Source organism: Lissotriton helveticus, chromosome 2_1 (genome assembly GCF_964261635.1).
Source record: "Lissotriton helveticus chromosome 2_1, aLisHel1.1, whole genome shotgun sequence".
NCBI lineage: Eukaryota > Metazoa > Chordata > Amphibia > Caudata > Salamandridae > Lissotriton > Lissotriton helveticus.
The window spans coordinates 1,693,459,082-1,693,471,701 of NC_136059.1; the positions used below are offsets into that span (position 1 = coordinate 1,693,459,082).

The 12,620-nt window shown below is 45.4% G+C and overlaps 1 protein-coding gene across 2 annotated transcripts in view; it reads left to right on the forward strand.

Annotated features, from left to right (window-relative positions):
• The window catches only part of ECPAS (Ecm29 proteasome adaptor and scaffold), a 709,962-nt gene that overhangs the window by 140,105 nt on the left and 557,237 nt on the right, over window positions 1-12,620 (forward strand). For both annotated transcript variants that reach the window (XM_078676653.1, XM_078676652.1), the window contains exon 12: window positions 6,086-6,135. In XM_078676653.1, coding sequence (XP_078532779.1) covers window positions 6,086-6,135 — 50 coding nt within the window. The remainder of the gene's footprint in view (window positions 1-6,085; window positions 6,136-12,620) is intronic.

Sequence of the window (12,620 nt, forward strand, 5' to 3'; positions counted from 1 at the left end):
CCACACACAGCGGGGGGGTCCTGACCAAAGGGCGTATGCTCGGAGGAGAAGGGAGGGTTCCCCAGGGGTGTGATGGATTGACGGGGTCACTTGGGGGGGGGGGAGAGGGGGGGAGGATGGAAGGAGGGGAGGGGGAGCACGGGGGGGGGTTGCAGTGGGAGTAAATATAAAAATAAGTCCTCTTTCTCTATTCTTTTTTCTCTTAATGCTCTTGGGGTGTCCAGCTAAAGGGAGGGAGGCAAGAAGAATTTGTATAATATGATGACTACTAGGATAAGGTTTATCTCGTGGAACGTCAACAGGCTCCGGTGCCCGCGAAGACAATGGCTTATTATGAAATATTTAGAACAATCTTCAGCCCAAGTGTGCCTCTTACAAGAGACCCACCTAAGCTATCTCGAGTGTAAGACTATTTTCAGAAAATATAGATCGGTTGAATTGTTTTGCTACTCTGAACAGACCGTATATAATAAGGGGGTGGCGGTCCTAATTAGATCGGGAGCTGGTGGCACCATCAAGTCCATGCTAACAGATCAATCTGGAAGATGGATTGTGGTGCAGGCAGCCATTGGGGGGACCGAGCTTGCCATGGTATCCTACTACGCCCCTTATGCCAATGACCCTGCCTATCTATTCAGAGTACAAACCAAATTAGTAGATGTCAACACTCCAGCAGTAATCGGTGGTGATTTCAATGTCCTTCTCAATCCCCTTCAGGATAGGTCAAATTATAGTCCGCATGCTGCCGCCCCTCGTACGCGTTGGGCAATGATCAATATGATCCATGGGCTCGGACTGGTAGATGCTTGGAGGGCTATGAAGGGCGTAGAACCAGGCTTCACTTTTTTTTAGCAAAAAGCACAGACACTCCTCTAGAATTGATTATATTCTTACGGATAGATTTAGGGAGTAAGTCTAAGTCTAATCCCACCCCTAGGTGGACACTAAAAAGGGCAATGCTATCTAACCAGGAAATAATTTTCTCTATCAAAACTTCTGCCATCGACTATTTTTCCAAAAATATGGGTTCAATATCACTTGACTACGTCTGGGACGCATTTAAGGCCCATATTCGCGGCCTGTTACATAGCCTGATATGTGCTAAAAACAGGGAAGAGGCGCTGGAATTCCAAAAATTGGAAAGAGAGATCTAAACTGGAAAGTGCTAGGTTGAGTTGTCAACCTGACAACTTGACACAATGTTATCCCATAACATGGATAACTACGAATATGGAGAGAAAGCAGGAGCTATTCTGGCATGGAAGGTAAAGGCGGACCGAGTAAAAAACAACATCCACAAACTGATCATAGATGAAACGGGAGCAACTTCTTGTAATCAAGAGGATATCTGAAGGAATCTCCTTTCAATGTTTTCCAAACTTTATAAAGAGGAGACAACTTCAAGTCCCGATAGTATTCAGGATTGGTTGAAAAACAAGGCCGTACCAACATTGACAGGTGAGGGTCGAAACATGCTAGACGGCCCCATCACAGAGGAGGAAATTAAACTTCACATTAAAAAGATTAAGAATAAAAAAGCTGCAGGGACGGATGCCCTTCCGGGTGAAGTCTATAAGGCCCTTCAGGATGTGATAGTTCCTAGTTTATGTGAACTTTTAACTATATTTACAGCTCAGAAGGGAGGGTCCCCCCGTCATGGAAGGAGGCAACAATAGTGCTTATCTTGATGCCGGGAAAGGATCCTCTTAAGGCGGACTCCTATAGGCCAATCTCCCTGCTTAATGCGGATTATAAGATCTTTACTAGCATTTTGGCAGGGAGGTTGGTCAAGATAGTTCCACAGTTGATCAACATTGACCCAAAGCGTTTTATCCCGGGAGCGTTCATCCAGGAACAAACTTTACAGCTAATAGGCAGCATCGATCTGGCGTTGGCATGGTCGGAACCCTTGGCGGTGGCTGCATATGACGCAGCCAAGGAGTTTGACCGTGTCAACTGGGCCTTCCTCTGGGAGACTCTAAAAATGATGGGATTTGGTTTAACATTCATACAAACCCTCATTAGATGTTACAAGGGTGACTCTGCAGTTATCCTCCTGAATGGTTCACTGACATCGAGCTTTAGTATAAAAAGGGGAACACGACAGGGGTGTCCTACCTCGCCCCTATTGTTCGATATTTATATCGAACTTCTTGCGCTAGCATTGAGATTGGACGAACAAATTACTCCCTTCCAAGCCTCAGAATACAGATGCAAACTAGCCCTATACACGGACAATCTGCTGGTTTATACCAACAACCCAGCAGAGGTGCTACCTAGGGTAGAAACTACTTTGACGGAATTTGGTCTGTACTCTGGGTATTTAGTTAACTCCTCCAAGACTGAAGTAATGTGCTGGGGTGTCTTTATAACTGGTCTGGAAACTGCAGTAAGGAGCTTAAATACTTGGGGATAACTATAGTACCGGATTTAAGTAACATCCCCTTGATTAATTTGAGGTAAGTGGCTAAGGAAATTGACCATCTTTTTTCTAGATGGCAGAATTTACCTCTCACCGTCTATGGCCTTGTAAACTTAGTTAAGATGGTTATTCTGCCCAAATTGACGTATTTATTTAGCACTATTCCCCTTGATTTTCCAGGCAAGCTCTTGGGGAAAATCCAAAGTAAAATAGGCAGCTTCATATGGTCTAACAAAAACTCCAGGTTATCCTGGAAGAAGTTAAAACGAAGACTTTTAAAGGGCGTTCTAGCTCTTCCAGACGTGCTCTGGTATTCTTTTGCATTCCAGTTCAAAAATATACGCTGTCTACTCTCAAGTCCCGATGATACCAACTGGGGGAGGATCTTGAGGGTCATGGCTAACTTTGAGGGAGGGGGTATTGGATTTCTGTATAAGTTTGGAGTGCCAAGATTTTTCAAGAAGGTTTGTCTAAAGGTTTTAAAATCAGCACTCAATGTGTGGCATAAAGTTAAGGCGAGATGGGGGATAAGATATTATGCGGACTTCGCTCCAATCTGGGACTCCCGCGGACTGCCTGTGTGTCCGTAAGATAATTTAGTGTCTCCCATTAAGAAGGCAGGAATCCTGATCTGGTCCGACCTAATATCGTCTGATGGAGTCCCTCCTTGGGAGGTTTTAAGATCTAAAATTGGTGACACCCTCTCTAGATTCAAATATTTGCAATTATGCTCCTGGTTTTCAGCAGAGAAGAAGCATATAGGTGGAAATTGGGAGATTGAGTATATACTTCAGAATGTAAGCCCAAGAAAAAAGGAGGTCGGATTCTGGTATAAGAGCCTATTAGACGCCGAGGATGTAGAGCTTTCCCCTTCTCATCTTGTATGGAATTCAAACGTGTTGGGAGATGCATCCGTTAGTTTATATACTTTATCTCTTCAAACCCTATATAAGTTTGTTAAACCGGCTTCTCCTAAAAAGAACCACTTTTATGTTGTTAATAGGCTGTATTACACACCTAAGAAAATTGCAAAATTTGTTTCCTGCCCACCTCCCAAGTGCCCTAGATGTGACTAGGTTGAGGTGGATGATATACATATTTTTTTTTTATGTATTCACTTAAGAGACTTCTGGTATAACGTGGGGAGCGCCCTGGAAGGCATTTTTAAACTTAAGCTGTATCTGAACCTAGCCAGAGTTATTTTTGGTTTGGATAATGATCTCACAAGTCAGCTCTCTGCGGGCCAAGTGGGCTTATTTTTCTGCTTGATTTTGATAGCCCGTAGGGAAATCTGTAAATTGTGGAAAGACCCCAGACCCCCGCTTTATGAGAACTGGTTGGGTGCGGCATTGGGTACAGCGCGATAGGATCAGGGCTTGGTAGACAATAGGGACAATAACATCTGGTCACCACTGATTTCCTGGGGTATAGAAATTAGGCTGGTCTAAGGTCTCAAAGGTCCAATGATTACACCAAGCCTCGTACAAAATAAGCTGGCCTTGTTGGCCTAAAGCAAATGCAATACCATAGGCCCTGGGCGCCCAGATTGGAATGGGCTTTTTTGTTAACTTTGCAGACGCGAATGGTGAAATGAGGAGTTTTAAAAAGAAAAAAAAAATTAATAGACTAAGTCTCTGAAATATACTTACGTTCCTAAACTTCAACCCATTGTTATGTTATTCATATTCTGGTACTCCTTGATCCCATTAAATTGCAATTCATACTGCTCTTTATCCATGATTGACATGGACAACAACATTTTAGAGGAAAGATTGACAGGTAGGCTGCCTAAGGTTATTGATATGCTAGAATAGGAAGATACATTGAGATTTAGTCCATGCCACAGAACAACCTATAGGAATAGATTCTCTCTTTAAGTTACTGGACAGATTGCAGCATGACCCCGCCCCACATGATGAGGCCAGATTAGATGCTCACGATGCCACAATTGGTTGTTGCAAATAGAAACCTTGAATTATTGTAACTTACACTGCTGTACGCTAATGTGGTGTCAAGAGTAAAGGCAAACGGCTTGGTGCCACTGAACTGGAAGATATTTGGGGGTGCCATGCATGGATGGCCCTTTCCCCCCCCCTGATCTTTGCCCCAAGAGTGAAGCCTTTTGCACAGTTACTTAAGCACAGATTCATGGATATTAGGGTGAAGGTGGACAATAGGACAAACATGGTCTGACTTTACACAGAAGAAGTATTGTTGCACATGAAGCCTCCTAATACAACATTAGTAAGAATGTTGGAGACCAAAGAAGAATGCAAAGTTCATTCTGTTTTCCAGGTTAATGTTGTTAAATCTATGTTGTTTCTAGTGCCAATTCCAATCAATTGGGGCATGATTTAACTTAAATTCTGATAACAACTGTTAATTCACTCTTTTGTTATCTAGGTATTTAGAAAACTCATGACATGTAGGTGATATTTTATACTAACAAGTTCCTGGTACTCAGAAACTAAGAATACATCTTTTGATTTTTGGCTGTCCTTCCCAATAGAATTAGTCAGTTAGCCTGGCCCTATGTTCCTTGAAGGAGGTGTACCTTCCAGGCAGGTACACCCATCTCTTTGTGGGATATGGCCTGCAAGATCTTGTCGGTTTTCCTAGAAGAGCTCACAGCATCTCTTTCCCAGATACTTCAGTATGGGCAGAATGGAGCACAATATGCACTGAGTGCTTGCCTGGACACCACCAATTGCATAGACTAAACGTTTGGCACCAGTTGTAGTGCTTAGATGACTTGGATACAGGGAACTGGATTTTCTGGGGGCATACAGATGTCCCTCATGGACATGACCTTTAATGGAGCTACACTTACTGGAAAGGAGGATGACTTGGTGCTTGAGTGATTTAAAAGTAGTCATGCCAATGCACGATCCTTGGGTTATTTTCACCAGCCTGCCAGTTCCACCAACAGTATTGAAAATTTAAGGGTTTACTCCAGAGGTCTAGCTTACAGGTAATGTAAACCGTCTCAGCCGGTGCAGCTGCCACTCTAGCCTTTTCAAGGTAGAAGACTTCTGAGGTTGAAACTGTTCACACCAGCAAGGACATTCATCTGCCAAAGGAGGATTGCGACCTCAGGCCTATTCTGAATCTCTGGCTGTTGTCCTTCCTCAAGAAGATGTTCAAAAAGCTTACTCTGGGGCAGATCCTCTCTTCTGTGGAGACTGGATGTTGTCCTTTGACTTGCACGATGATTATTTTCATATACATGTTCTGCAGTCCCACAGATGCTGCATTCGGTTCAAGGTGGAGTGGTAGCAGCACTTCAGTTTGCTGTGCTGTCCTCCACGGAAGTCGAGTTTTATCACCTAATACCTTAGCCTTGAGTTTCTGCAATGATCCGTGGATCACCAGTGGAATTGTTTCACCTCTTTCTCAGCTTAATTCTCAGGTTTTGTCAAGGTCCTTGTAAGGGTTTCATTCTATAGAAGGTATTTATACTGGATAATTAGAATGACTTTTAGGCCAGTGCTTGGTGTGACAACATATTGTCTATTACACTTTTTTATTTATTTTACTTTTCAAATTCTTCTTAAAATGGGCAGCGAACATCTTTTTCACGAGATTTATTTTTACCATACAGCCTTATCGTTTTGTAATGGATTATATATTTATGAACATCTTTTTCTTCTAATTTTTTTCAAGGACCCTAAACTGCTGTCCACTGCATATTCAGCGGTAGGAAAGCTGTCCAGGTGAGAATAATGAGTTGCTTTAGAACATATCTTAATAGATGTTTACATATGTTAATGAGAATAACTTGTACTGTGTAACCTGTTAAGTATTTAATACATAAATTAAGGTTCTCGTCACTTTGTGTTTTTTCCTGCTTCATTATTTTTTGAATTTTATAGTTAAGAACTGTTTATTAAATTTGAAAAATATCACATGCACGCACCTACAACCAGTGGCTGGGTATGGGTAGAAAACCAGGACCGTAACTGGACGGGAGGAAAATATGTTGAAGGTGGGTGGTTCCAATAGACGAGGAGAGGGAAGAAGAGTGAAAGGGGAGGAGGAGAGGATAGTGGAGGAAGAAATGGACCAGGCTATAGTACATGCCTGACCGCCCGGAAACTACGGGAGAGGCTTCTGGGAGCGCAGGCAACAAGAGAAATATTGAAGTCTTCACTGTACTCTGGGCATATTGCCAGTCAGTCTAAGCACCCAGAGATATCTAGGACAGGTGAGTTCCCAGAAGGCACAAACCAGGAACTGAATGCAAAAGCCACATATTTTTTCAAACCAGGGCAGTGCTCCCTCCACTGAGGCAGTGATCTTTTCCATAGCTAGTGTGTCCAACATTTTTACGCAGCCAGTCTGAATGTGTAGGTTCAACATATATGCCCCACTTTGATAGGAGAACTTGGTACCCCGCACAGAGAGCAAGCGCAATCGCTTTGATCTATCAAACCTAAGTGGGTAAGTCAGGAGGTTAGAAAGTCCCAGCAATATGTAGCTTGGAAAGTGGGGTATGTAAGTGGAGTGGATCTCATCTACATCCTGAAGACTACTTACCAGTATCTTTGAAGTTTTGTGCATTTTAGAATTTAACATGAACGGCAAGTACTTCACATACTCATATGTTCACTGAATGTGTCACTGTTGTCCCCGTTAGGATTACATTTTTGGTGCTTGATTTATTAAAATAATGTACTTTTTCAGCTTCTCGGAAGCCTTCTAGCAATCGCTTTATGACAAAACTTGGACAAATACGTATATATATATATATATAAACGAGCCATATTGCCGCCAGGAAGCTTACCGGATAGACGCTCTTCTGCCTTCCTGCCCCTGGGTTCCTGACGCTGTGGGTCTCGCCGCCGCCGCGTTCTCCATTCCTCGCGGCTGGTGGCGGCTGGAGACTACAGCTCCCAGAGGGCAGTGCGACCACTTCCGGCCACTTCCTGCCGCTGCGCGCCTGGAGGCGCTACTTCAGCAGGACGCTCCCTCGGTGGAGCGGGGAAAACGAGCCATATTGCCGCCAGGAAGCTTACCGGTAGACGCTCTTCTGCCTTCCTGCCCCTGGGTTCCTGACGCTGTGGGTCTCGCCGCCGCCGCGTTCTCCATTCCTCGCGGCTGGTGGCGGCTGGAGACTACAGCTCCCAGAGGGCAGTGCGACCACTTCCGGCCACTTCCTGCCGCTGCGCGCCTGGAGGCGCTACTTCAGCAGGACGCTCCCTCGGTGGAGCGGGGAAAACGAGCCATATTGCCGCCAGGAAGCTTACCGGTAGACGCTCTTCTGCCTTCCTGCCCCTGGGTTCCTGACGCTGTGGGTCTCGCCGCCGCCGCGTTCTCCATTCCTCGCGGCTGGTGGCGGCTGGAGACTACAGCTCCCAGAGGGCAGTGCGACCACTTCCGGCCACTTCCTGCCGCTGCGCGCCTGGAGGCGCTACTTCAGCAGGACGCTCCCTCGGTGGAGCGGGGAAAACGAGCCATATTGCCGCCAGGAAGCTTACCGGTAGACGCTCTTCTGCCTTCCTGCCCCTGGGTTCCTGACGCTGTGGGTCTCGCCGCCGCCGCGTTCTCCATTCCTCGCGGCTGGTGGCGGCTGGAGACTACAGCTCCCAGAGGGCAGTGCGACCACTTCCGGCCACTTCCTGCCGCTGCGCGCCTGGAGGCGCTACTTCAGCAGGACGCTCCCTCGGTGGAGCGGGGAAAACGAGCCATATTGCCGCCAGGAAGCTTACCGGTAGACGCTCTTCTGCCTTCCTGCCCCTGGGTTCCTGACGCTGTGGGTCTCGCCGCCGCCGCGTTCTCCATTCCTCGCGGCTGGTGGCGGCTGGAGACTACAGCTCCCAGAGGGCAGTGCGACCACTTCCGGCCACTTCCTGCCGCTGCGCGCCTGGAGGCGCTACTTCAGCAGGACGCTCCCTCGGTGGAGCGGGGAAAACGAGCCATATTGCCGCCAGGAAGCTTACCGGTAGACGCTCTTCTGCCTTCCTGCCCCTGGGTTCCTGACGCTGTGGGTCTCGCCGCCGCCGCGTTCTCCATTCCTCGCGGCTGGTGGCGGCTGGAGACTACAGCTCCCAGAGGGCAGTGCGACCACTTCCGGCCACTTCCTGCCGCTGCGCGCCTGGAGGCGCTACTTCAGCAGGACGCTCCCTCCGCGTCGCGGACGCGCGCGGACGTCGCCGGGCTAAGCCCGGGCAAAGGGCGGGCCCTCTGAGGCCCTCAGAGGTCGAAGTGGTCGGGCGGGCCACCCCACCAACATTTTTGAAAAAGGTTAGTCCTTAAATAGGTCTCCCATAATGGCTGACTGCACTGCTACATGCATAAATGTTGACATTCTTACTCAAGATGCAGAGTCCCCGGTAACATTGTTAACGTCGTTTGAGGCATTGATAGACACTGCATTCAACGAGATTGTTGAGACTGAAAGGAGATTTTCTATGGGTCCATTGAGCACAAATCAACCACATGCCGTGAGCAGTATCAATGGCAATACCCATACCCATATAAATCCTGAGATAATCGTCGTAAAATCCTCACATCCTATTGTTGAAATACCAATTGTCTTAGACGATGAGGATACCGTCACGTATATAGCACCAGAGGTGACTCTTGGCCATGCCCCAGAAATACCATCTATTGAGGCTGCTAATAAGGTATCTGGTAATGTCGCAGCAAAGAGAAAGAGGGGCCCTGCTAAAATAACCTATAATAAACGGAAGCAGTCACTAAGGACTGTCAACCAACCAACTCCACAAAGCATGTGGAGTAAGGGGAAGAGACAGAAGTTGGTCCAATATACAGCACCTACACAGGATCAACCGTATCTGGGTGATATGGTTATTATAAATAATGAAGGGTCTAATCATATATCTATCTCCACCCAGACTGAGCCTCCCCACGGAACTGACAAACCTAGTCATTATGCTAAATCAGAGGGGAACCTTATTGAGACTATTGCAGAGACAATTTTTAAAAATTTGGAAGGTCAAATGATCAAACAATTTAATAATATTTTTAAAAGACTTGATAAATTGGAGAATTTAATTAAAAACGAGGATGCAAAGAGAAAGGGCATAGCAAACTTGGACAAAATGAGAGTAGAACGTCTGTTAAAAGACCTTGAATCCACTACTCGTGTCACCACCACTGGTGACCATGGTAATATCAGGACAGTGGAACAACAACCCATTTCTAATCCCACACAGTCTGTTACACCTAAGGCGTCCAACAATAGGGGTACAACTGGCAGTAATCTGCCTGATCGTCAAACCAATATTCCCTTATTACCATGTAACCCTATACATGGGAACGTCACTTCATCTAAACCCTCTGTCTCCACTAATGATGCAAGCGGAGTATTTATTAATTCCACAAAAAAGGGCATTACAGTGAAACAGACCACACTAGTACAGAAGGGTCCTGTTAATTCCAGCCAGCACGATAGAAAGATCACGCATGAGGACAATAGACCTAATAAACATCAAGGCCCGGCCCTACATCTTCCACCTGAGGCCTGTCCTTATGTCTTAGTTCTGGCTGGTATCCCACCGCTTAAGGAAGATCAAGGAGAATCATGGGTTCAACTCCACAATAAGTGTATAGACTGGTTAACGAAGCACAAGGGAGTGGGGTATGATATCTCAAAAGAAATCATAACCACACGGCGTGTAACCTGGATCGGTCCCCTTTACAAAAATATCAACGGGGACTGTATTGTAATTAATTTTAGAAATCCGGGCACTGCAAAATTTCTGCTGAACTATAATCCTGGTCGACACGGCCCATCTACTGTGGTGACACCACTACCATTAAAATATTTCTACCGTCCTCCACACAAGATGATGCAACCCCCTCCTGTTTTCCCATTGCAGAATAGGTTTGGAATTTTCCAGGACCTGGATACATTGGACTGACTGCCCACTAAAAAGACCAAACTACTTTCCGTGTGCCCTGAGGCAGTCCAGTTAAAGGAACCATCTCGTGAAGCGGAACCGTTAACACAGGAGATTTCTCCATCTAGTCCATTATGTGTTCAACAGGGGCATGTTACATCCAAATCCGCTTCAAGTACTTACCAGGGTTTCAGTCCGAGGAACAATAAAGATAATAACTTAAGTATCCTCAGTTGGAATATTGCGGGCCTGAAGTCCAAGTTGGGAATTGTTTCATGGAGGGATTGTGTCAATTGTTATGATATATTGATGTTTCAAGAAACTTGGTGTGTGGAGGATCTATTGCTTGAGGGGTATAGTTGTCATAACAGGACTGTCCCGGTCCCCTTGGTTGGTCGTCCTAGTGGTGGATTGTCCATTTGGATAAAAATATGTGCTGGGACTAAAATTGACGCGCTACAAACAAATTGCCCTAGTTTTATGGCACTCTCGTATACCGAGCGGATAAAACTGTGTTTAATCAATTTCTATAATAATGATTTTCTGTCTCAACCTAATCGAAATTTTATTCTCTTATTTGATTTTATTAATGAAATCATGGATGGACAGGTATATGGGAAATTTGATGGCATTTGTTTAGGGGGGGATTTTAATGCACATGTACATCTAAGGAATCCCCCATGTAAAAGAGGAAAAGAACTGTTAGATTTCCTTGCTACTAGTGAACTTGTCAATTGCATGGAACATGTAGGTATGGAAGACTATGCATCCCCATTCCCTACTTTTATTGGACATGGGGGTGGAACCACAATTGATTATGTTTTCGTTTCACATGCCATTGCAAATTCACTAAAAAGGGCTGAGGTAGTGTGTGAAATTCACAGTGACCACTATCCAATTGCCATCTATTTATCATTACCGAAGGGTAAATGCCCAAGACGTGAAATAGGCGCAAGGGGTTTGGAAGTTTCTACAGATAAGTTAAGGGTAATCTGGAAGGGAGTGGACAATAAGGGAATCCTGGCAGGGGTATGTAAAAAATACCCAAGTTTGATCAAAGATTGTCTAAGCACAGAGGACCATGGGACCGACGTGGTTAAAGCGTTCTCTGAACTCTGCACCACAATTAAAGGCGAAATTTCCAGACCAGCCTCTAGTAAGGCTGTGGATTCACCTAGATGGTTTGATGGCCCATGCTCTAAAGCAAATAGGATGCTTAGAGCTGCCTTAAAAGCTGAACCGAGGGATATACCACTGGTAAGGTTGCTCAGAGCAGAGTATAAGCGTGCTTTACGTACTAGATCAAACGATCTACTGAAAACCCACTGGGATTCCCTGGTACGATCTGCTAACCTAAAAGATACCACTGGGTTCTGGAAGGAGGTAAAGGATATAAGATCTATCGGTTCGACTCTGACCGAAATTAATTGTAATATTACTGGTCCCATCTGGGTTGCACATTTTGGTAAAATCTATGCAACACCAGACAATCCTCCTTTACTGTTACCCCCCCCACACTCAATGTCTATTTCTATATCTGAGGTATTTGATGCCATTTTAGAAAGTGCCGGGAATAAAGCGCCTGGATCCGATGGGCTCTCTATAGACCAGTTAAAATGTGAGCCAGATTTTTGGGCTCCATTGCTGTGCAATGTTTTTAACAATTTAACTGAAGGGGAGATCCCAGAAACATGGTCACGTAGTATTATTGTTCCTATTTTTAAAAAGGGCGATAGGCTGGACCCTGGGTGTTACCGCCCAATTTCTTTAATAGACAACACTTTAAAGGTATTGGGGCGGATTTTATTTAAAAGGATAAGAACATGGACCGATGAGAATAACATCCTCCATCCGAGCCAGTTCGGGTTCCGTAGCAGTGTCGGAACGGTGGAGCAATGTCTGAATCTGAACCTGATCATGGCAAAATACAATATCGCAAAGAAATCCCCTTTATATTTTGGTTTTATGGACCTGAGCTCGGCTTTTGATTTTGTTAATCGTTCCCGGCTTTGGTTTACCCTTCTTGAATATGGTTTAGATGCCCATCTGGTACATTTTTTAGCCTTTTTACATCATGATCTTAAAGCCTGTGTACGTGTGAATCAAATGGGTGAAGTTTCTGATGATATTAGCATTGGAAGGGGGGTCAGACAAGGGTGTGTGCTGGCCCCTCTCCTGTTTATTTTGTATATCAATAAGCTAAGCAGCACTTTGAGCACCTTAACTAGTGATGTGCCTTACATTAATGGAGTCCCTATACCCACACTTCTTTATGCGGATGATGCGGTCCTGATGGGCCGCACTCCCAAGGCACTCCGCATTTTAATCTCAGG